Source organism: Schistocerca americana, chromosome 2 (assembly GCF_021461395.2).
Source record: "Schistocerca americana isolate TAMUIC-IGC-003095 chromosome 2, iqSchAmer2.1, whole genome shotgun sequence".
Classification (NCBI taxonomy): Eukaryota; Metazoa; Arthropoda; class Insecta; order Orthoptera; family Acrididae; genus Schistocerca; species Schistocerca americana.
Genome location: NC_060120.1, coordinates 1,016,054,890 through 1,016,081,719, shown reverse-complemented (window position 1 = coordinate 1,016,081,719; position 26,830 = coordinate 1,016,054,890). Strand labels below are relative to the sequence as shown.

Below are 26,830 nucleotides of genomic sequence, written 5' to 3'. Positions count from 1 at the left end.
CTGAATGTTTCACAAGTATTGATCGAATTAAGTGTACAATAGCAATTCTTGTTTTCTGGTTATAATCTGCAAATTCCAAAAATCATTCGCTTATTTAATATTTATCAGTTTCCTTAAATAAATATAACATACGATTAATGTTATTTGTTCAATATAATTTGAATCAGGAGTTGCAGCAAAAATTATTAAATAATGATTCTCATTTTCTCTCTGTTCCAAGACAGCACCACTGACATGATGGGCACAACTAGAAATAAATTCATTTTCAGTGTCACATGACAGTTAATGCATCTGTAGATGCTTTCCAGATTCTTGCTGGTCTCTGGCCTTACTAATGTACTGGATCATAGTGGACTCAAGAGTTCTAATATTCAGAGGCAATTTCTATTATTTGGATTTGCAATTTTCTGAGCTGAACCTCTGAACAACTAGCCTCTTTCACCAAGAAATGTCCGCCCCGGTAGCTGAGTGGTCAGCGTGACAGACTGTCAATCCCAAGGGCCCGGGTTCGATTCCCGGCTGGGTCGGAAATTTTCTCCGCTCAGGGACTGGGTGTTGTGTTGTCCTAATCATCATCATTTCACCCCCATCGACACGCAGGTCGCCGAAGTGGCGTCAAATCGAAAGACCTGCTCCAGGCGAACGGTCTACCCGACGGGAGGCCCTAGCCACACGACATTTCCATTTTTATTCCAAGAAATAACAGCACATCAAGTAAATGAGAGCTCCAATGCATGCTGGCTATTCTACGGACCAGCAAAAGAACATTACCTCTTAATTTTCGAGCATCAGCATACCTCTTTTATGCCATTTCATTTCTTCACTTTCAAGATTCTTCCAGGACAGTGTTTTACAAATAGAAATATTTTATTTTGTGGTTACTCTTGAATGCAAAATATTTTGTGTGTACTCATTTTTCGTATATATAACCTTGTGATGAAATCAAAAATGCCTTACTTCTGAATGTTTTTGGTGAACCTACCAAATTATAATGATGTTTCACAGCTATCGACATGTACATTTGTTGGGGAAATGTTTCAATTGGATTTCCAGCAACATTTAAAGAAAGCACTTTTTTTACTCCATGACAAAGTGGTTTTAGTGCACAATATCTAAAGAAGATATAATGCATTCAAGATTAAACATGAAATGGAATTGCATGCAACTGGACTGCATGACTCATAAAACTGCAAATGAAACATCACGGAATTTGAGTAACACACATCAGTGTAAAAACCTGATAAGATATTCCTTAGGTATTTTAACAATGACATAGACCGGAAAAATAAACTAGCTTTCCCTCAAATTCTTTGTCGGTAGGTAGTTTGAAGTCACCAACTGAAATTAAAAATTGTGAATTTGTTTCAAAAGGTATTTGACCACAACAAAGTGAGCATGTGCATTCCACTCTTTGTTTTTATTCAGGCTGTTAGTGACTTGAAATGGAAATTATCCTCAATTATTTGTATGTAGTGGCTTAACTGTTAATTTAAGACTGCAGGATTTCAAAGAGGTTTTTTCAAGAAATGACTCACATGTAGTCAATGTGTAGTATAGAAAAACTGTGGATTAGCCAGAAAACAACATTTTTCTCCCTCTCAAAGGCACTGCCTCAGTAATGATACACTGTCAGCTATGCAGTGACAGGCAAGCTAAAGCAAATATTTACTGCCCTGAGAAATGATTCTGGAATTTTATTACACTAAGCATGCTACTTAGTTTAGTACTGAAAGGCTCTTCATATGTATTACTTACCTAATGCTTGGAAACTTAAGTGCCACGCATATGTAAGAATGACAAACCACACCACAGCTGCCATTAAGAAATAATAAACCACCACAAAGATTATTACACATGACAGGTTTTCTCCAGCACTGAAAATGAAAGTTAATCATTATTTTAAAAAAGAAAAAGTAATTACTTCTAATAAAAACTGTTGCAAAAATATAGCTTTAAAAATAAACTGAGATAAATGAATAAAATATTATAATAATATATAAAACTGAAATACATTACGGCAACATAGATACGGGGACAATATATATTAGGTTCTTACAAGTCCTATTATAAGCTCTGTTAATATCGAATAATTAAGAAACAAGTATATGGGAGGTGAGAAGATCAGAATATAAAGATGTAACCACTAATAATCTTTATGACACATACAGTGCAATAGTGAATGGCTATGTAAGAGCACCCAACAGCAATACTGTACTTACATTTCTCTTTATTTATCCATCTATCATTGCTCTAGTAACAGTTTCAAAATAAGAATTTGTACTCACTTCTGTGAGGTCCCAGCTACTTTCTGGTCATCAAACATATCTTTTAATGGCAGAAATGGTCCAATAGCTACCGTTAAGAAATAACACATGATCATGACATTTCGTTAAAGGAATCATCAGTGAGTATTTAATTATTCATGCTTTCAGTTCCCCAAAACTTCTCCGGAAACAAGACTGTCTGCCACAGATTGTGTGTTTTAGGAAATGACATCTACTACACTACCTAGATGTTGAACTTTGATCTCTCAGCGCGCACGCACACACACACACACACACACACACACACACACACACACACACGCACACGCACACGACCACAGTCTCTGGCTGCTGAGGCCAGCCGAATTTAGGTGAAAGCCTTTTTTGGTGGAAAGCTTACTTTTTTGACAGTCTTTTTGTTGCACCTATCTGTGACTCAACATCTCCACTATATGGTGAGTGGCAACCTATCATGTTATTTATGTAATGATACCTGACACAATTAGCTATCACAGCTGTACAGTACTGTAATACTTCATTAGATGACCCTTACATAACTGTAATAAGTCTTTCTTCAGTGGTATACCCTGACTATTTGCCTGCCACCACAGCTACCCTGCAAACAACTGTGACTGATGGGTGGATGGATTCCAGTGCTACAAGCATCTCCCACTGGAGTACATGATGGTAATCCAAATACTCATCTGGTAATCCAAATACTGGTCTGGTAATCCAAATACTGGGCACTGTGCTCATTGTGTGTATGGAAGATTCCTGACAATAATATAAACAGAGTAGCCTCCTGCAGCTATGATGGAAACGTAAGATGGGAACTTGATGTACTGGGATTGCCACGAGAGGTGCCACCTCGTCAGCAGCACTGCAGTCACCATTAACAGCACTGCAATCTAGAGCAGTGCTGTCCCTCCATGAGTCATGTGCACTCAGAGCAACACACGGATAGCTTTCTGCTTGGCAGGTATTTAGGCTCCTGCTTGAGCACTACAAAAGCAGTTCAGTTTGCTGAGCTGACCAAGCGTCATATCTCTGAAGCAACTGTACAGACAGACAACAAACAGTTCCAGTGCTGAACAGGACCCACTTGAAGCCACTTCACCTCCTGGACACCAGTGCCTTCAGAGACCTCTGCAAGCAGTAAGCAGTCCATGATGAGCAATGCTCAATGACCTACACCTCAATGGATTCCAGTGCCAGGATCTATTATACAATGGTAATAGACTACTTCTGTGATTGGGCATTTTGGACAGCCGTCCAAACTATGGTCTGTTATATCGTATAAAATTAATTCTGTAAGACTTACAGTGGGAGTGTTTAATGGTAAGCTGCAATTAAGAGTGGTCACTGGTTATCAAACTGCACAACAGCTGCCAATTAATATTGCATTCAAAAGTCTTGTGTCTGTGTAACTGATTTAACTGCAATTGTGGAGGTTAACGAGGCATGCCTGTGTTTATGTTATTGCTGATGAAGAGTTTGTTATTATTTTTCTACATGGGATCCTCTTATTTCTGTGTCAGCCCGTAAGAAAATTATTACCAACATATTAAATTACAATTATGAAGATGCATTTACTGTATATATCCTGCAGGACATTGACAATTATTTGGAAAACTGCTCCTAAAACCCTTTATCTGTCACAATGAACACATTTCTCTGTAAAAACAGACACATGTAGCAACCAAAAGTGCAGATTATCTCCCATTAAACTACAGATTTAATGTACTGTTCATCAGAATACATTGTCACATTTGCAGCACATTTATCTCCATAACACTGAGTGATAACATAAGTGCTGGTGCACTATGTGTCACTTCAGATACAGAGTATATAAAACTGTGTTTCATTTTACATTGGAAACTAGCTGCTCTTACATATGGTAACAGGAGATTCTACCTCAGGAGTGATTATGTAATTCATTCATAATTTTTATCATCAGTGGTGGCATGCCTGAACACAATCAACTTCGTTCAAGGTCTCCATTGTTGTGACAGCAGAAAAGTTTTAGTAAACTCATCAAAGTCCGGAATACCCTTGAGTTCTGAAATGTTTTGCACTAGTATTGAAGCAATTGATTTTGTTATTTTCCAGTAACCTGGAACTTGCAATTGATTCATATGGATGTAGAACTAGAAAGACTTAGTGATACTGTGTGACCATTGTCTTGTAGTTAGTCAAGAAATAAAACAAGAATCTTTGGCCGGCATGCTCAAATAGCTGCATTCAACATCCAGTTAGCACAGAAATAAATGAATTTAGGTTCCTGTTAAATTTCATTCACATTTGTATTCCTTGACACACAATTCATTGTTTACACTACTCTTTCAATAAAGTAATGGTTAGCGGAGCGAGTGACATGTGTTGCAAATTAATCTGTGTTATTTTCAATATGTCAGTGCTGCAACTCAGGTTCAAGAGATCCAAAGGAAACTTTGTTTGCTGCTTGCAAGCAATCACAGTTTCTACCCTCACCCTAAGCACTGATGAGACTGATGGATGGGTGGGGCAGGGGGCAGGGAGAATTATTCCAAGTATGGTAAGTTAAGGTGGTGCAACTGCATCATACACACATACGCAATGGTCATGCCATGCTAGATACATCAGTTCTCCCCTGACTACTGAAGTTAGGCTGGTTTGCACTTGGATGAGTGACCACCTGGAAACACTGGGTCTATTGCTCAGAGAAATGGCTTACAATAGAAACACTTTTAACAGACAGCTGAATCATATGACATCAACATTATTATTATTATTGCAGTATTGGTCGCTATCCAGTCAGCCGCACTTTCAAATATGCGTGCCACCAGTTACGCCCCCATGTTTCCTACAGCCACCACTGCGCCATGAGGGTGCTGCCACGAATGATTACGCCACTGCCAATGAGATGCTAGCATCCCCTGTCCGGAGCTCCAGCGGTGGGTGTACTAAGTTCGAACATTGATACACTGAGGCCATTATGTGTGTTTGCCTGTTGGGTAACATTTACAGACTTTTATAGTGGCGAGTGCTCATGATCTACTGAATAGGCATTTATGGAAAAAGAGACAGATTTATAAATCTTTTGTATTTCTTTATATTTCTAAATTCAAATCTACTCTTAGCATCTGACACTGCAACTACAGCAACAAAGTTATGTATTATTTTTACTATTTGATATTAGATGCAGTATAAATTAACATCTGAATCCTCTGTTCCTGAACAGCATCGTTTCTTGCTCCTGGACCCACTAAAGAGCCAAATAAAGTGCAAGATAGTTATTACTACTACTACTATTATTATTATTATTATACACATAGAGAGATACTAATCACTGCCTCTTTGTATTGGCTACATGTAAGGCTCTAAAAATTTGTGAAAAGATATGCTGTGTTAATACTACATAGCAGTTTCAAAAAGCTGTTATATTGTTAATCTATAGCTCTAACAACATATGTTGTTACAGTTCGTGACATATGCTTGAAACTGTTGAGTTCTGCAACATACTGCGCTATCTGTTTCTAATGATCTTTGGTAGTAGCTGCTGGCACCTACAAATATGGTAGCACAATCTTTAAAGAAAGAGATCACTGTAAAAGGCAAATATCACACTTTTTATAGCTATCATAAACTTGTTTAAGATTACACAGTGCTCGAGGAAAGAGAGTAGTATAAGAGTCACTCAGAAGAGATGTTAGTACTTCAGCTGCATTAATGTGACACCATTCATAAATTCTTGTTGTACAATGGTTATGAAACTCAAGAGTGTCATTTCCGGAGAGTACATAAACAAAGCAAAGTTTACTGTTCAGTAGATTGCAAGGGGAATTCAGAGTAAGCCTTCTACATCAATTCCATGCAAGCATATAGAACACACAACTTCTATAAAACTGACAGCCACTTAAACTACAGCCTTTTCAGGTGACACTGAAAGCTAGACCAATTTCTGGGAGCAGCTTAAATCCTTCATTAGAGATAACCCTACCCTGTTAACCGTTAATAAGCATCAATTTCTTGAAAGGCATTTTGAAGAAGCAAACTTGCTTGTGGATGGTGTCTCAAAGATGGCTGCAACCAACGAAGAAATTAGGAGAATCCTCAACAGGAGACTGAAATCAGATAGTCCCAGCTCACCTCAGCTATATCTGTTAAATAAAACTCATTCAAATTGTCTCATCAAAAACCATAAATACTACATTCATGGACTTTAACTCAAGAATTCATGCCTTCAGTCACCGAGGGAAAACATTACAATGAGGTGACAAAAGTCATGGGAGAGTGATAGGCACATATACAGATGGTAGTAGTACCATGTACACAAGGTAGAAAACGGCGGTGGAATGGTGGAGCTGTCATGTGCATTCAGGTGATACGTGTGAAAAGATTTATGATGTGATTATAGTCACACGGTGAGAATTAATGGACTCTGAACATGGAATGGTAGTTCGAGCTAGAAGCATAGGACATTCCATTTCAGAAATTGTTAAAGAATTCAATATTCCACAGAGTCAAGATTGTACCGAGAGTACCAAATTTCAATCATTTCTCACTACAGTCAACACAATGGCCAATGGCCCTCATGTAACGACCAAGAGCAGCAGTGTCAGCATAGAGTTTTGAGCGACAACAAACAAGCAACACTGTGTGAAATAACCACAGAAACCAATGTGGAAGTGCGATGAACATCTCCAATATGACAGTGCTGCAAAATGTGGCATTAATGACCTATAGCAACAGATGACAGACGTAAGTGCCTTTGCTAACAGCATGACATTTCCTGCAGCGACTCTCCTGGGCTCATGATCAAATTGTTTGGATCCTATATCACTGGAAAACCATGGCCTGGTCAGATGAGTCCTAATTTCAGTTGGTAACAGTGATGGTAGGGTTTGAGTGTAGTGCAGATCCCATGTAGCCCTGTGCCCAAGTTGTCAACAAGGTACTATGCAAGCTGGTGGAGGTTCTATAATGGTGTAGACTGTGTTTATATGGAATGGACTGGGTCCTCTGGTCCAGGGACTGGAAGATGAGGAGCAGGAGGGACAGAGCACAAGCTCAAATTTGGGAAGGATGAAGGGGCTGTGCCTGTCCAGAGGAGCCATCCCGGCATTTGCCTTAAGTGATTGAGGGAAATCATAGAAAATCTAACTGTGGATGGCCAAACATGGGTTTGAACCGTCATCCTCATGAATGCAAGTCCAGTATGCTAACCACTACATTACCCAGCTTGGCCACTGACAGGAAATTGTTATATTCAGCTACTTGGAGAGTGTTTGCAGCCGTTCATGGATTTCATGTTCCCAAACAATGGTGCACAATGTCACCGGGTTACAATTGCTCGTGATTCGTTTGAAGAATATTCTGAACAATTCAAGTGAATGATTTGACCACCCTGATCACCCGACATGAAACCTATCAAACATTTACGAGACGTGATCGAGATTTCAGTTCGTGTCCAAAATACCGCATCAGCAACTCTTTCACGATTATGGATGTCTATAGAGGCAGCATAGTTCAGTATTTTTTCATGTCACCTCACGTTGCTGCACTAAACTGGGCAAAAGCAAAAGGCCTGCCATGGTATTAGGCACTATTCCATGGCTTTTGCAACCTCAGTGTAATGCATATGTATGCATAAGTGCCCAAGAGTGCTATGTGCTTTCCCTGATGATACACGTAAGTGCTGGATAGAATATGAAAATAAGGAGCAGTTTTCAGGAAAGGAAAACATAGGACTGAATGTATCACAATACTGAAATTGAATAACTGTTTTCTGTGTCTCAATTGTGGTTATAGTATTAAGGACTGTGTGAAGAAGGGGAACTACTTTTGTTCATATTGTAAGAAGAGCCATCACAAATCCATTTGCAGCAACAGTGAAAGCTCTGTTTCTCAAACAGCTCTCTCAAATTTAACTTTGGTTGTCAATGTGTGTAGCACATCTTTGAGTTTCAAATACTTTCAAACCACACATACAGTAAAACCCCGTATTAACGAACCCGCTTTCGTTGGTCCCGGTGATAACGCCATAAAAACAGTGTTCCTGAAATTCGGTTTTAACGAATCACGCTTTCTTTTAAATCCTGCTTTTAAGGAATAAGTGTGTTACAATTCGCAAATTAAAATACGGCCTGCAGCTGCACTTCTTGTTTTCGGACTGTGATATTCGCAATTTTTGACTTCATTAAAACAGCAAATACGAGTAGTTAATACTTTCAGCCAGAAGGCAAATACTTGTTTGTAAATAATGATTAATGTATAATGAGGCGTCGCATAGCGACGGTGGGATTTTCTAAATAATGTAATTCGTCGTCTTTGGGCGGAAATATAAACAGAAAAGTATGGATGGATATGCGATCCTTCACTATTTTGTTCGCTGGAGAACAAATGAAGCCTTGAGCGCTAAAAAGACTTGTACTGTTTTTCTCAAGTAAGACGGACGCAGATCTGTGGCAGTCTGATCTAATTTTTTACTAAATGTATAAAAACGTGTTATGTTTAAGTTTGAGTGAAGTGTAAAGAACTGTTATAACTTACCGTGACGACGCACGAGCGACTCAAAGAAGACAATGGCTATATAAAAGAGCGCTCAGTGGACATGATACGGACATAAAAATCTACCGTCATTGTTGTATTAAGCTTAAGGTACGATATATGTTTTAGTTATAATAAATATTTGTTCTTGGAATACTGAATCATTTAGCAGTGCTCATTTCTATTATCTCCTCAGTATTATTTTCATTTTAATTATGCATTTTGCTAATATTACAGACTCCAAGATCAGCAGTCCAATGTGCGTGTTACATTGATAAAAAGAAAACTGTTTTATCGTCTTCTTGCATCAGCTTTAATATTGAATTTCTCTTTTGTGTGATGTTACAGTTGTTTTTGCGCCCTTAAGAACTTTCTGGTCCCTTAGGAAATTTTTTTTTGTCATAACAATAACTTCACAACCGGGTATGATCGTATCTACGATCATGAAGTAATTAGAAAGACGATAACGCAACTTCTTAATCAATAGCACGCTAGTTGTGACTGCCTCAAGCCACGCGAAACCGCAAGTAAAAACTATTCACATCTCATAATGCAATATCTTATGACAATGGTCAATCCATGATTCTTACGCCAATTGTGATTGATAAAACAGTTAGTTAAATCTCAATTTCCAACTTTCCATTGAATAGCAACATCACTTCTATTTTGTAACATCACACTTGGCGCCCGAACAGGGACTTGACCAAAAATTAGTTCAAATTCTTGGAAAATTTTCTATGTGCTTGTGTTAATAAATGTTCTGTCGTTTCATGTACACATCGTCTCTCTGTGAGAATAACGGTCAATAATGCAGTTTAATTACCGAGAGAAAAGAAAAGAAAAGAGACGCGAATTTGCTGAGACAACATAGCGGTATTCAAGCCATCAAAAAGTAAGTCAGAATTTTGCATACGCAGTGTAGTGCTTCAGTAGCAACGTTGCTTTTCCAAGTCGATCCACATCCTTTCTATCTCCTTCCCGCTATAGAAAATCTGCTTTATTTTATCTTTCAAAGTAAAATTATTCGTAGTCTGATAATAGAAATTATTTCTCCCCATTGTTAGTATAGCTGTATTACATTTTCAACATGGTGGATAGTGTGTGCAATTTGCAGTGAAGAGCATCTTCATTCATTTGTCTGAAACGGTTAGGTTCCATCTTGTCTTCTCGCCAGATAGAATTTCATTTGTTGCTCACGCGAGAGTGGTGCTCTTAGCGGACTCACCACGTCACTGACAAACGACGAAAGCCTTACGTAGCACCTGATTTACTGACGAAAATGGCAGATAGTAAACAGAGACAGGTGACAACAGGAGATGGGAGTGAAGACGTTAATAGTATTCCATACCCTTTACGATCGCGAACGGTAGGTTCCCGTGTGGAAACTGAACTAACCATGTCTGTAACAGGGGAAAGTGACCCTGAAGTCCAAACTCGTCCCGCTGCAGCTACAAATGACCTCGGTGCGTTAATGGAAATGCTGAAACAACAGTTTGACGCAATAAATGAGAATATAAAAACACAAAATGAGACTATAAAAACACAAAATGAGACTGTTAACGCCCGACTAGATGCTGTAAGCGAATCATTAAAAACAGAGCTAGGCACAATCAAAACAGATCTGCATAAAGAAATTACGGCTGAATTAAATACCCATTTGGGTGAGGTGCAAACTAAGATCAGTGATCAAATTCAGAAAATGCAGAAACAGGTGAAAAGTGAAATAGCTGAAGTATCTGGAACATTAAACACAAAAATTCAGGCAGCTACCAAAGAAATAAACTCAGTTAGAAATGCAGTATCTGACATTGAAGGTGTAGTAGAGGATCTGTCGAGGCAGATAGACTCAATCAATATCGAAGAACAGGTTAAGAGCACCGTGAAAGCACACGCGGAGGCATTGTCGGAACACTACAGTGAATGGATAAAGGGTAAAGATATTTTTATCGAAAAGAAGGTCAGGGAGGAGCTTAGGGAGACTGTCAAGGATGTAACTTATGAAATCTTAGCTGCTCCTGGTAAGTCGGGAGACACAATTTACAACCACCAGGTACAACATCAGTACGGAAACCCACCCTTTAATTCTGCGCCTGAGCAGTATGGAAATTCTCCACAAACTAGTGGTAATTTTTCAAATGGGCCAGTGTACAATCAAAGTTATAGGTCGAAATATAGCAAGTGGCATGGGCAAGGCGGAGGCCACCCAGCACAACATAAGAACAACTATTCACAGGATAGAGGACCGCGGAACAATTTTCAAATGGCACCAAATGCGAACTTTCCTTCACAAGGAAATGGTTTTTCCGGCAACCAAAAGATCGGGCGACATCAGCCTTCTCAAGTATTCTATTCACAAGTGAATGCACCCAGTGGATTTGACCCCTTTACACCGGCATTTGTACCACATAACCAGCACCAATATGAAACGGAACAAACACTTAAGGCCATGAATGACAAACAAGTTAAACATCCTGCGGAAAATTAGAGGCAGCGCCTTTCAGCCTCCTAGAGGTCGCTGCTGGTTCCAGTGGGGGTACTAATGAATACTCTGATTCTGAGTATGCTAAGGCGATACGGTACGACCATGAGACCGACTTACGAGATGACCTTGCACCTGACAAAGAAGCTCAAGACATTAACGACATTTATGATGAACAGGTCCAGGCTTCGATTAAGATTTCTATTGCCAACATTCCTTTCACAGCCGTTGTTGATACAGGAGCAAACATCAATGTCATGTCACCATGTCTCTTCAGACATGTGTCTTCTGTTTCAAAAGTTTTATCATTGCCGATTCAGGGCTGCTCCATATCGGGAGCGATTGGTCTATTGAAACAGAGAGTTAGTTTACAGACACAGCCTCAACTGCAGATAGAATCTGTTTCGGTTTCCTGCCTCTTGCGTACTGGAAATTTCCTTGTGTGAACTGTTAATGATAAGTATTAATGATAAGTATTAAGTGCTATGTATGGAAAAATTGTTTATAGTGATGGACATTGAACTGATATTTCTTCAACAAGCTGAAGCAGGAAATTGAGGTTGCACCAAGAATTTCAATTTAATTTTAAGTTAGTAATAAGAAAAAAAGTGCTTGCGAGGTGATTGCCCGGAGCTAAATAAAATATGTAAAGGTGAGAAATGGAGGAGGATGCGTAAATAAGCACTTCTCTCAAGGTACAAGAATATTTATAGATTTATTTTTAGTAATGTAAGTACTTGAAGTTCTGTAGTAAAAGCCCAAATTACCTGCTTTTTTTTTTTTTAAAAAAAAAAAGAGGGTACATGTTCAAACAGTCCAGACAGTGGACAGGAGTAGAAGAAATAGCTTAAAGTTCAGTTAAAGCGTGCTGTTAAATGGAAAAACAAGTGGTAACCCACATGTGTTCACGCAAGGAGACAATAAGCTGTAGTAAACTAAGTTAGGTGAAATACAGTACAAATAGAGGCAAACCATGAAGCATCAATAATGTAGCGTAAGTACTCCACGAGGCCACTAATTGCTATGAAAGTAAACTATTTCCCTGTGATCTGAGCCCAATGTAAAGAGTATATGAGGAATGTTAGCTGACGAATTGATTTCAGTAGAATCGAGGTACTAAATAACCACACAGCAAGCCCCCTGTATCATAAATAAGTCCAAGTAAAGATCTTCAGAAGATTTGTAGTGTAATCTAGCGACCATTCAATACCCTAATTGAAGGCTAATCTAAAGAACAAGCAATGCAGTGATATTTAAACTTAATATTGACTATAACCTGAGTAAGACGTAGAAGTAGCAAAGCATGCTGTAAGGAAGGAGGTTGAAGTTTATATATGTGCCTATGTTTATTAAGATAATTTTATTTACATGCAGATTTTATTGTAAAAATGTCTCCTAAGACACTCCTCTTATGAAATCCATTTTCCTTGTGCCCGTTCCTTTTGATCCTGGTTCATTAACCCAGACCAAGGGTCGACTTGTAAAAGGCACGTGTGCTTCGAAGCAAAGCAGTGCTTATGAGAAATGAGACACGTAGCGTGATGAACTTCGCTAGCTTTGGTAATGTTTGTTATGGACCGGTTGCGTAAACCCAGTGAACTGTTGGTAATTCCATTCATGCAAAAAAAAAATAGTAGACACGCATTACCCTATTTTTTTTAAACAGAGAACGATTGCTGAGTACATGAAGCGAAGAGGGAGAACTATTGTTATCCAGTCTGCCCTCAAATATAAAAAAAATTTGGCAAGCACAAAGGAAAGCACAAAAAGAAAAAAAAAGATTTAGCGTTAAATGTGTACTCGTTAAGTAGTAGATATGCTGCGTGGCAGTAGAAAATGATCTTGGGTGCACTAAAGAATAAATGCAACGAGTGTTGCGAAACCTGTAGTTTTCATAATGAGGAGATGAGCCCTTAAAAGAAAGTTTGAAAGAATATTTTTAGGTTCACTAGTGAAAGCAAATCTTGAGATATAAAGAGTCCATTCATAAAGCAGTTGTTCACTGGACTTAACAAAAGGAGTGACCATTAATTGTAAATATTAGCTCGTAAGTGATATTTTGTAAATAGTAGAATATAAGTCTTTCTATACCAGTGGAGGAAACGTGCAAAATTGATTGTTTTGTAAATGAACTCCATCGGCGAAGGAACTAAGCACGAATGCTGTGTGAAGATGCACACTAAAGTGCGACGTGCATAATAAAAATAACTGTTCACTGTATATTAGTGGTAGTGTTGTACTGCAAGTGTAAAAAGAAGTCAAGGCTACGACAACAGGTGCAACGCAAAGTTCAGTGTTGTTCTAAGTGCAGCGACAGCTAAAACATTCGTCGCCACTTACCTGTGAGCTTCATGGGAGGCAGTTGACAGAGAAGTATGGAGGCAACTTCAGTGTCCGAAAGGGAGCAATCGACGACCAGCAGCTCTGTTACAGCCTGAGCGCGAACGGATACTAAGTATTGGAGCTCACGCAACACTGTGCAGCCGCTGTGAGTGGCTGACGTGTGGGTGACGAAACAATCCAAACTTTAAACTGCTAACCGCCATGACTTCAATCGTACATACTGGAGGAAAGACATTTGTACACTTGTGTGACTACATTTTCATATGTAAATTAAGCAATTTTCTTGAGTTGAAGTTAAGATGAGTGAGAAGTAGATTGTTAGGTTACTCAGGCCTTAAAGCCATTAATACCGGCACTCCTGAACACTGCTAAAATGAATTATAATCCTGTCTCTTGATGGACAAAGAAAATGAATGTGCACTATAGGAAGACCCTAAACTCCAGACCAGTCCCGATCCTTAACAAATGTATCCAGTAGCTTGTAAGTCATACTAATAATTTTCCACTTCTTCTGTTTCATATTGTAAATAAAAACCCGGGAAGCCACTTGAATTCCTGGCACCACAGTGGAAAGGACAGATGTACTGCATGATGAACGCCGTAGACAGCTAACACAGAAAGTGAAAGCATCACGAAGTGTAGTGCTACGTTATTAAACTGTAATTGAGCCACAAGGAGTCAACAGATGCTCGAACATTGTCCACTCTAGTTTAGTGAAAATAAGCACTCACTGTACTCATGTATTAGTTGTTAAGCTCAAGAGAAAGTAATTCCTGAATTCTATCCCCTGAAGTGCGAAATGAACGTTCACTTATTGTTATAAGCAAATATGGACCAAACTTAAATATGCACATAAATGTTAATCTTGGTATTATGGAATGAAGTGACTGATGAACAAAGAATGAAAAACTTTATTTTGAAAAATGATAAATATCTGATATATGTTTATAAATGTAATTTCAATTTATGTACATAGTACGCCAGTAACATTATGTAAATGTCACACCAAAAAAAATCACGAATATCTCATGAGGACATGAGGATCGAGGTAATCCTTCGGCATTCCCTCTCTCCTCATGGGAGGCAATGTGATATTCGCAATTTTTGACTTCATTAAAACAGCAAATACGAGTAGTTAATACTTTCAGCCAGAAGGCAAATACTTGTTTGTAAATAATGATTAATGTATAATGAGGCGTCGCATAGCGACGGTGGAATTTTCTAAATAATGTAATTCGTCGTCTTTGGGCGGAAATATAAACAGAAAAGTACGGATGGATATGCGATCCTTCACTATTTTGTTCGCTGGAGAACAAATGAAGCCTTGAGCGCTAAAAAGACTTGTACTGTTTTTCTCAAGTAAGACGGACGCAGATCTGTGGCAGTCTGATCTAATTTTTTACTAAATGTATAAAAACGTGTTATGTTTAAGTTTGAGTGAAGTGTAAAGAACTGTTATAACTTACCGTGACGACGCACGAGCGACTCAAAGAAGACAATGGCTATATAAAAGAGCGCTCAGTGGACATGATACGGACATAAAAATCTACCGTCATTGTTGTATTAAGCTTAAGGTACGATATATGTTTTAGTTATAATAAATATTTGTTCTTGGAATACTGAATCATTTAGCAGTGCTCATTTCTATTATCTCCTCAGTATTATTTTCATTTTAATTATGCATTTTGCTAATATTACAGACTCCAAGATCAGCAGTCCAATGTGCGTGTTACATTGATAAAAAGAAAACTGTTTTATCGTCTTCTTGCATCAGCTTTAATATTGAATTTCTCTTTTGTGTGATGTTACAGTTGTTTTTGCGCCCTTAAGAACTTTCTGGTCCCTTAGGAAATTTTTTTTTGTCATAACAATAACTTCACAACTGGGTATGATCGTATCTACGATCATGAAGTAATTAGAAAGACGATAACGCAACTTCTTAATCAATAGCACGTTAGTTGTGACTGCCTCAAGCCATGCGAAACCGCAAGTAAAAACTATTCACATCTCATAATGCAATATCTTATGACAATGGTCAATCCATGATTCTTACGCCAATTGTGATTGATAAAACAGTTAGTTAAATCTCAATTTCCAACTTTCCATTGAATAGCAACATCACTTCTATTTTGTAACATCACAGGACATTAAATCGTAACCTTAGGCTTTGATCACTTGCATTCTTAAAATTGATGTTCACGTTAGCATTCGGATATTGGTCTCGTATCGATAGTTGTAAAGTTATTGAGATTGGTGATTGTCAAACTGATCATTTGAAAACACAATTCTTCCGCACTACCGTGCTCCAGCTGTTGTGTCTGGCACTATAAAATGAAAGCATTAAGTGTATACTGTAGTTGTGTAGTCTACTTACAATAGTGTTTTGTACATGTAATATGGCCAGCAAACGTAGAAAACTGATGATACAGCAGAAGCTAACAATTATTCAGGATTGTGAAGTGAATCGCAATACCTATATGAAATTAGGCGACGTTGCAAAGAAGTACGATTTGGCGCCATCATCTTTGTGCAGAATAATAAAAAATAAGGAGGCTTTATTAAATTTAGAAGCACATGGTTCATGTTCATCAAAAAGGAAGAATATTCGTGAGTCTTCTTTCAAAGCCATAGAAACTGCTCTTTTAGACTGGTTTCAGGGAATAAGAGCCACAGATATTCCCATAGGTGGCAATGTGTTGCATGAGAAGGTGCGAGAAATTGCACTGAGGATGGGTTATAATAACTTCAGTGCATCTAATGGCCGGCTAGATCATTTTAAAAAACGTCACAATCTCTCAACCCAAAATTTAAGTGGAGAAACTGAATTTGTGAACAATGAAAGTGTGGAGCATTGGAAAAGTTATACTTTGCCACGTCTGATTCAAGGGTATGATTTCAAAAACATTTTTAATGCCAATGAGACTGGTGTATTTTATAACCTCTTTCCATCTAAAACACTTTCAATGAAAGGTGAAAATTGTCATGGGGAACAAAAAAGTAAAGAGAGAATGACAGCATTATTGTGTGTGAACAATGACGGAAGTGGTAAATTTAAAACTCCAAGGTGTTTTAAGAACATAAAGACACATCCGTGCAAATATGAGTTTAACAAAAATGCCTGGATGACGACAGATATTTTTATAACGTTTCTGAGGAGCTTGGACTCAAAGATGGGTGCAGCAGGAAGAAAGATTGTACTTATCCTAGATAGATGCCCTGCTCATCCCAAAGGTACCTCATTTTTAAGAAATATAAATGGTGTGTACCTTCCTGATAACTGCACAAGTCACTTGCAACCACTGGACTTAAGCATAATCCATTCAGTTAAAGCTAATATAGAATGGCTCTAGTGCAGAAACCAATTTCATTCTTGCAGAGGAAGCAAGTTATGAAATTGAATATTTTACAGGCCATGCGTATGTTTGTTCCCGCCTGGAATGCAGTCACACAGCAGACTGTTATATAAACTGCTTTGCAAATGCTGGCTGTGATGCAACATTGTTTGTGGAGGAAGATATCCCTGAAGAAGATTGGAATGTTATAGATGTCCCTGAGAGTGTGACATTCCAAGATGATAATGTGATGATAATGTACTTATTTCTACACCCACTATGGACATGAGTGAGCTGTTTGCTGCTGATATTGGTGAAAAACCTGGAATTGGTGGTGGCAGTGGTGGTGACGAGGATGATGATGATGATGATGATGATGATGAAGATGTGGACTCACCAACACCAAGTTTTTCTGCAACTGTGGAAGGAATTGAGACTGTTAGAAGGTATTTCTCATCCTTCTTTGTGGATGAGTCAGTTCTTAACAGCATTAACCAGCTGCAGCGACAACTTATAGGAGTACGCTGTGCTGGATGGAAGCAGCAGACTACTCTTCTAGATTTTTTTCAGAAATAAAGACAGTATAGCAGTTTTATTCATTATTGTGATATCCAATTCATTGATTGCCATTAGCTAAATAAAATTTTCTCCTTTTAAATCAAGATACCAGTTGGTGACTTTTGATGTGATCTAACATTCAAAACATCTTGAAAAAAAGTGTTATAAATATATCGAGTAGTTTTAAATTTGCCAAGAAACATTTTCATGTTCACTGTATTTTTGTATGCAGCACACGGTGAGCTTGTGATTATGGAGTATTTATATGGCCCAAATAGCCTAGGTTCCAATTTTGATTCTGGAACACTTATTTAGTGCATTTTGACCTAAACCCTTATTTAAGGAAAACCCTCTTCTAAGGCACAAATTTTTTGGTCCCCTGAGATTCGTTAAAAAGGGGTTTTACTGTATATGCATTATACAATCTGTAGGTTGGAATAAGGTCACTCGCTGTTATTTGGATGGAGGAAATCAATCTAGTTTTATCAGTTAAATTCTGACTGAAAGTCTGCACCTTTGAGGCTAGTACTGTCACATCATGTCACACACACACACACACACACACACACACACACACACACACACACACCATATCGTTGAGCTCAATCTGAGGTATACGTACAATGGTGGTTAAAAACCTAATGTATCGAGAGATCTTACAGATGTACGAATACCCTCTGTGGCTCAAAATCCATATCTAGATAGAAGAAACGATCAAAGCTTTCAAACCGCACCAGTTCATGCAGATATCTGCGCTGCTGCACTTCAAAATACAGTCACAACGTGAAGACACTGGATTGAAAGAAAACAAGACAACTAGTGGAAGTTTATGGAGCAGGTGTTATGTCATGAAAACAAATGTGGTATTGGTGCCAAGAATCTGAGAAAGGAAAAGGCAGAAGAAATGTGAGAGATGAGCAAAAGTCGGGGTGGCCAGCACATTCACCTCAGGTAACATATGACATGTTGAAACATTGAGTCATGCCAACTGTCACATTAATGTTGGATATGGCTGTCATTTGCCCTCTTGTATCTGCCATTTTGCTCCTTTTAGTTTTGTTGCTTTTTTCAAATTCCCTCTTACACTCAGTTCATCATATTCCATGGCGATCGTAATGTCAGTACATATAATGGCAAGATGAGATTCTTACTCATTTTGAAGTTCAATGACTGTGCTGGTTTTGTTTTGTTTAGCATATGTTTTATTGCTTTTGGAAATTTACAAAGCCCAAATACTTTCTAGAAACTAAAGAAACATCCACAGAACAAAATAGTCCTATGAAACAATGAGATTCTGCACTGTTGAAGGAATTACACACACCTAATGTCATTGTTGTTGTTGTGGTCTTCAGTCCTGAGACTGGTTTGATGCAGCTCTCCATGCTACTCTATCCTGTGCAAGCTTCTTCATCTCCCAGTACCTACTGCAACCTACATCCTTCTGAATCTGCTTAGTGTATTGATCTCTTGGTCTCCCTCTACGATTTTTACCCTCCACGCTGCCCTCCAATGCTAAATTTGTGATCCCTTGATGCCTCAAAACATGTCCTACCAACCGATCCCTTCTTCTAGTCAAGTTGTGCCACAAACTTCTCTTCTCCCCAATCCTATTCAATACCTCCTCATTAGTTACGTGATCTACCCACCTTATCTTCAGCATTCTTCTGTAGCACCACATTTCGAAAGCTTATATTCTCTTCTTGTCCAAACTGGTTATCGTCCATGTTTCACTTCCATACATGGCTACACTCCATACAAATACTTTCAGAAACGACTTCCTGACAATTAAATCTATACTCAATGTTAGCAAATTTCTCTTCTTCAGAAACGATTTCCTTGCCATTGCCAGTCTACATTTTATATCCTCTCTACTTCGACCATCATCAGTTATTTTGCTCCCCAAATAGCAAAACTCCTTTACTACTTTAAGTGTCTCATTACCTAATCTAATCCCCTCAGCATCACCCAATTTAATTTGACTACATTCCATTATCCTCATTTTGCTTTTGTTGATGTTCATCTTATATCCTCCTTTCAAGACACTGTCCATTCCGTTCAACTGCTCTTCCAAGTCCTTTGCTGTCTCTGACAGAATTACAATGCCATCGGCAAACCTCAAAGTTTTTACTTCTTCTCCATGAATTTTAATACCTACTCCGAATTTTTCTTTTGTTTCCTTTACTGCTTGCTCAATATACAGATTGAATAACATCGAGGAGAGGCTACAACCCTGTCTCACTCCTTTCCCAACCACTGCTTCCCTTTCATGCCCCTCGACTCTTATAACTGCCATCTGGTTTCTGTACAAATTGTAAATAGCCTTTCGCTCCCTGTATTTTACCCCTGCCACCTTCAGAATTTGAAAGAGAGTATTCCAGTTAACGTTGTCAAAAGCTTTCTCTAAGTCTACAAATGCTAGAAACGTAGTTTTGCCTTTTCTTAATCTTTCTTCTAAGATAAGTCGTAAGGTTAGTATTGCCTCACGTGTTCCAACATTTCTACGGAATCCAAACTGATCTTCCCCGAGGTCCGCTTCTACTAGTTTTTCCATTCGTCTGTAAAGAATTCGCGTTAGTATTTTGCAGCTGTGACTTATTACACTGATAGTTCGGTAATTTTCACATCTGTCAACACCTGCTTTCTTTGGGATTGGAATTATTATATTCTTCTTGAAGTCTGTGGGTATTTCGCCTGTCTCATACATCTTGCTCACCAGATGGTAGAGTTTTGTCATGACTGGCTCTCCCAAGGCCATCAGTAGTTCTAATGGAATGTTGTCTACTCCCGGGGCTTTGTTTCAACTCAGGTCTTTCAGTGCTCTGTCAAACTCTTCACGCAGTATCTTATCTCCCATTTCATCTTCATCTACATCCTCTTCCATAATATTGTCCTCAAGTACATCGCCCTTGTATAAACCCTCTATATACTCCTTCCACCTTTCTGCCTTCCCTTCTTTGCTTAGAACTGGGTTGCCATCTGAGCTCTTGATATTCATACAAGTGGTTCTCTTCTCTCCAAAGGTCTCTCTAATTTTCCTGTAGGCAGTATCTATCTGACCTCTAGTGAGACAAGCCTCTACATCCTTACATTTGTCCTCTAGCCATCCCTGCTTAGCCATTTTGCACTTCCTGTCGATCTCATTTTTGAGACCTTTGTATTCCTTTTTGCCTGCTTCATTTACTGCATTTTTATATTTTCTCCTTTCATCAATTAAATTCAATATTTCTTCTGTTACCCAAGGATTTCTATTAGCCCTCGTCTTTATACCTACTTGATCCTCTGCTGCCTTCACTACTTCATCCCTCAGACCTACCCATTCTTCTTCTACTGTGTTTCTTTCCCCCATTCCTGTCAATTGTTCCCTTATGCTCTCCCTGAAACTCTCTACAACCTCTGGTTCTTTCAGTTTATCCAGGTCCCATCTCCTTAAATTCCCACCTTTTTGCAGTTTCTTCAGTTTCAATCTGCAGTTCATAACCAATATATTGTGGTCAGAATCCACATCTGCCCCTGGAAATGTCTTACAGTTTAAAACCTGGTTCCTAAATCTCTGTCTTACCATTATATAATCTATCTGATACCTTTTACTATCTCCAGGATTCTTCCAGGTATACAACCTTCTTTTATGATTCTTGAACCAAGTGTGAGCTATGATTAAGTTATGCTCTGTGCAAAATTCTACAAGGCGGCTTCCTCTTTCATTTCTTCCCCCCAATCCATATTCACCTACTATGTTTCCTTCTCTCCCTTTTCCTACTGACGAATTCCAGTCACCCATGACTATTAAATTTTCGTCTCCCTTCACTACCTGAATAATTTCTTTTATCTCGTCATACATTTCATCAATTTCTTCATCATCTGCAGAGCTAGTTGGCATATAAACTTGTACTACTGTAGTAGGCATGGGCTTTGTGTCTATCTTGGCCACAATAATGCGTTCACTATGCTGTTTGTAGTAGCTAACCCGCACTCCTATTTTTTATTCATTATTAAACCTACTCCTGCATTACCCCTATTTGATTTTGTATTTATAACCCTGTAATCACCTGACCAAAAGTCTTGTTCCTCCTGCCACCGAACTTCACTAATTCCCACTATATCTAACTTTAACCTATCCATTTCCCTTTTTAAATTTTCTAACCTACCTGCCCGATTAAGGGATCTGACATTCCACGCTCCGATCCGTAGAACGCCAGTTTTCTTTCTCCTGATAACGACGTCCTCTTGAGTAGTCCCCGCCCGGAGATCCGAATGGGGGACTATTTTACCTCCGGAATATTTTACCCAAGAGGACGCCATCATCATTTAATCATACAGTAAAGCTGCATGTCCTCGGGAAAAATTACGGCTGTAGTTTCCCCTTGCTTTCAGCCGTTCGCAGTACCAGCACAGCAAGGCCGTTTTGGTTAATGTTACAAGGCCAGATCAGTCAATCATCCAGACTGTTGCCCCTGCAACTACTGAAAAGGCTGCTGCCCCTCTTCAGGAACCACATGTTTGTCTGGCCTCTCAACAGATACCCCTCCGTTGTGGTTGCACCTACGGTACGGCCATCTGTATCGCTGAGGCACGCAAGCCTCCCCACCAACGGCAAGGTCCATGGTTCATGGGGGGACCTAACCTAATGTCATGGGTAGCTTGAAATAGTGAAGGCAGCAGAGGATAAAGTAGGTAAAAAGATGAGGGCTAGTAGAAATCCTTGAGTAATGGAAGATATATTGAATTTAATTGATGAAAGGAGAAAATATAAAAAAGCAGTAAATGAAGCAGACAAAAAGGAATACAAATTTCTCAAAAATGAAATGGGTTGGTTGGTTGGTTTGGGGAAGGAGACCAGACAGCGTGGTCATCGGTCTCATCGGATTAGGGAAGGATTGGGAAGGAAGTCGGCCGTGCCCTTTCAGAGGAACCATCCCAGCATTTGCCTGGAGTGATTTAGGGAAATCACGGAAAACCTACATCAGGGTGGCCGGACGCGGGATTGAACCGTCGTCCTCCCGAATGAAATGGGTAAGCAGGGATGGCTAGAGGACAAATGTAAGGATGTAGCGGCTTATCTCACTAGGGGTAAGATAGATACTGCCTACAGGAAAATTAAAGAGACCTTTGGAGAAAACAGAACCACTTGTATGAATATCAAGAGCTCAGATGGAAATCCAGTTCTAAGCAAAGAAGGGAAAGCAGAAAGGTGGAAGGAGTATATAGAGGGGTCTATACAAGGGTGATGTACTTGAGGACAGTATTATGGAAATGGAAGAGGATGTAGGTGAAGATGAAATGGGAGATATGATACTGCGTGAAGAGTTTTACAGAGTACTGAAAGACCTAAGTCGAAACAAGACCAGGGAGTAGAAAACATTCCATTAGAACTACTGGTAGCCTTGGGAGAGCCAGTCCTGACAAAACTCTACCATCTGGTGAGCAGGATGTATGAGACAGGCGAAATACCCACAGACTTCAAGAAGAATATAATAATTCCAATCCCAAAGAAAGCAGGTGTTGACAGATGTGAAAATTACCAAACTATCAGTTTAATGACTCACAGCTGCAAAATACCAACATGAATTCTTTACACACGAATGGAAAAATTGGTAGAAGCGGACCTCGGGGAAGATCAGTTTGGATTCCTAGAAATATTGGAACACGTGAGGCAATACTGACCTTACAACTCACCTTAGAAGAAAGGTTAAGGAAAGGCAAACCTACGTTCCTAGCATTTGTAGACTTAGAGAAAGCTTTTGACAATGTTGACTGGAATGCTCTCTTTCAAATTCTGAAGGTGGCAGGGGTAAAATACAGGGAGCGAAAGGCTATTTACAATTTGTACAGAAATCAGATCGCAGTTATAAGAATCGAGGGGCATGAAAAGGGAAGCAGTGGTTGGGAAGGGAGTGAGACAGGGTTGTAGCCTATCCCCGATGTTATTCAATCTGTATATTGAGCAAGCAGTAAAGGAAACAAAAGAAAAATTCGGAGTAAGCATTAAAATCCATGGAGAAGAAATAAAAATTTTGAGGTTTGCCTGAGACATTGTAATTCTCTGAGAGACAGCAAAGGGCCTGGGAGAGCAGTTGAATGGAATGGACAGTGTCTTGAAAGGAGGATATAAGATGAACATCAACAAAAGCAAAACGAGGATAATAGAAAGTAGTTGAGTTAACTCGGGTGACGCTGAGGGAATTAAATTAGGAAATGAGACATTTAAAGTAGTAAATGAGTTTTGCTATTTGAGGAGCAAAATAATTAATGATGGTCGAAGTAGAGAGGATATAAAATGTAGACTGGCAATGGCAAGGAAAGCATTTCTGAAGAAGAGAAATTTGTTAACATTGAGTATAGATTTAAGTGTCAGGAAGTCATTTCTGAAAGTATTTGTATGGAGTGTAGCCATGTATGGAAGTGAAACATGGACGATAAATAGTTTAGACAAAAAGAGAATAGAAGCTATCGAAATGTGGTGCTACAGAAGAATCCTGAAGATTAGATGGGTAGATGACATAACTAATGAGGAGGTATTGATTAAAATTGGGGAGAAGAGATATTTGTGGCACAACTTGACTAAAAGAAGGGAACAGTTGGTAGGACATGTTCTGAGGCATCAAGGGATGACCAATTTAGTACTGGAGGGCAGCATGAAGGGTAAAAATTGTAAAGGGAGACCAAGAGATGAATACACTAAGCAGATTAATAACGATGTAGGTTGCAGTAGGTACTGGGAGATGAAGAAGCTTGCACAGGATAGAGTAGCATGGAGAGCTGCATCAAACCAGTCTCTGGACTGAAGACTACAACAACAACAATGTCATTGGAGGCCATTGATGAATTGTTTACTACCCAAGAAATCAAACAGCCTTCATACCCAACAATATTCATAACTCATCTAATAGCCATGTATCACTGGAAAGACAATTAGAAAAACCTAGTACCTTTAATACTGTCTAGGTAAGAGACTCTTTTATCAAATCCAGGAACTTCCTTTTGGATTTAAGTGTTATCTTTTGTTGAACAACCCTTTTTAATCTGATACCTGGACAAGTGTGCAAACTGCAGGAGATTAATCTGAAATGGCAATCAGTGTAGGGAACGTCAGCATTATGTTCAAGTGGGATGTTGTTGTACAGTCTATGTGAAGAATGATTTAGTCACATCTGGAGATACAGTGGTTGACGTTACTGCTACACAACACTGCAAAAAGAAAGCAACTTTAAATCTTGAAAATTCGAGCTGATTTGGCCATGGCACAAGAAGAGTGCTTCAGTCTAGTTGTCTTGAATAGCTTCAAGGCTTTGGAGATTGCAGACAAAATCATTCAACATCCCCTGAAGTACTGAAACAGTCTGTTAGTACAAAGTATAAGGTGCTGGTTAAATGCAGGAAGGAAAGTTTTAGGATGTCCACAAGGTTTTATTGCTACACAGTAGTCATGGGAGAGGAATGAAAAAATTAGATCAGAAGACTCTGGAAAGTGACAACCAGGTAACCAATGTTTTTAAGCCAAGTCCAGGGCACAGTCAAATCAACAGTGATTTAGGCTCTTTGTTGAAGGATCTTAAAAGAGATCATGTAATAAAATAGGTGGTGCAGCTAATGATTTTATTTGGATTGTAGCTATAATTATACACTTGAGGACATCAGACACATTGCTGAGAATGCTCCATACATCAGTGTGAAGATCGTGTTAACCTTTGAATGATACGATAAGCCATGGGTGAAGCATTCTGGGCAATGTGTTAATGCAGAGCTTGGCAAATCAATCAAGGGGGAGGGACATTCACACATGTATCTGATTGATGAATCACAGCTTACTCAGGACACGACACAATTGGAAGAGAACATACTACCATAAATTTTAATGAAAAATATTAAAAAAGGAAGTATCATAATTAAGCAGCCAGTCATTTATTTAGGTAAGACTTGACTTTATACACACATTATGCAGTGATTAGACTGGCAAAGTGGTATTATACAAATAGTATTGTTTAACACCACATGCTGCTCCTGTCTTAGGCAGTGTCAACACAGAATTTACATAATTCTGGCTCACAGAGACCTGAAAGCAATAATGCACAATGCATCATAGTATATTGTGCTTTCTTTTACATTATTACCAGTATAACTTAACTGTGTCATTGTTAGGCAATATGTTTGCTCGTAGATTCAAAGTAAAAATTGGTGAGCTACATAAAAGAACCAATAAGCATTTTTACAGGAAGTATTCACAAAGTTGGGGGCAAGCTATGCGAGCAATAAAGTCTAGTCTAATAGAATTATGTTGCAGCCATATAAATACAAAATTACAGTACCTCGGCTCAGACATTCTAAGTGTCCCATCTTTACGGCATACAATATCCTTGCGTGCACCTGGAGTGAATTGTGCAAGCCATCCAGTACAGGATACCAGAAAGCAACAGTTGATGTAAAATATTATTAGAGCAGGATACTTGTTTGCAGAACGCCAATCTATTAAAAATGTTACCTGAAAAGAAAAACAGTGTTTACACTGCAACAGAAGATACTACATCTACATGACTACCCTGCAATACACAATTAAGTGCCTGGCAGAGGTTTCATTGAAATACCTTCAAGTTATTTCTCTACTTTTCTACTCTCTAACAGTGTGCAGAATAACAAACACACAAATCTTTCTCTGTGGGCTCTCATTTCTTTGATTTTATTACAATGATCATATCTCCCTATGTCAATGGGTGCCAATGAAATCTTTTTGCATTCAGAGGGGAAAATTGGTGATTGAAAGTTCATGAGAGGATCTTGCTGCAATGAAAAATGCCTTTGCTTTAATGATTGCCACCCCAATTTGCATATCATATAAGTGGCACTCTCTCCCCTATTCCAGAGCTGCCTTAATTTGAACTTATTTGATACAGGTCCCATTACGTACTGCAATACTGCAGAAGAGGACATATAATCATAGTGTACACAGCCTCTTTAGGAGACCTGTTACCTTTGGTAAGTGTTCTGTCAACAAACACAGTCTTCTCTTCGCTTTCCCCACAACAGTACCTATGCTATTGTTCCAATTTAAATGATTTGTGACTCTATTCCACGAGTATTTAACTGGATTCACAGTCTTTAGGTTTAAAACAACGAACAGTTCGGGATGGAATAATGACATTATTATTAAGAGGATAGACTGCTACTCACCATATACAGGAAAAGTTAAGTTGCAGAGAGGCACAACAAAAAGACTGCTATGGATGTGAACTTTCAACCAAACGGTTTCCTTCTAAAGTAGAAAATATACACACATTCACACAAGCAGAACGCGCTCTCTCTCTCTCTCTCTCTCTCTCTCTCTCTCTCTCTCT

The 26,830-nt window shown here is 38.8% G+C and overlaps 1 protein-coding gene across 1 annotated transcript in view; it reads right to left on the bottom strand.

Annotated features, from left to right (window-relative positions):
* The window catches only part of LOC124596424 (smoothened homolog), a 131,325-nt gene that overhangs the window by 55,522 nt on the left and 48,973 nt on the right, over window positions 1-26,830 (bottom strand). Inside the window, exons 5-6 of the mRNA XM_047135555.1 lie at window positions 25,808-25,980; window positions 1,756-1,874 (exon numbers count right to left, since the gene is read on the bottom strand). Of these exons, the coding sequence (XP_046991511.1) occupies window positions 1,756-1,874; window positions 25,808-25,980 (292 nt within the window). The remainder of the gene's footprint in view (window positions 1-1,755; window positions 1,875-25,807; window positions 25,981-26,830) is intronic.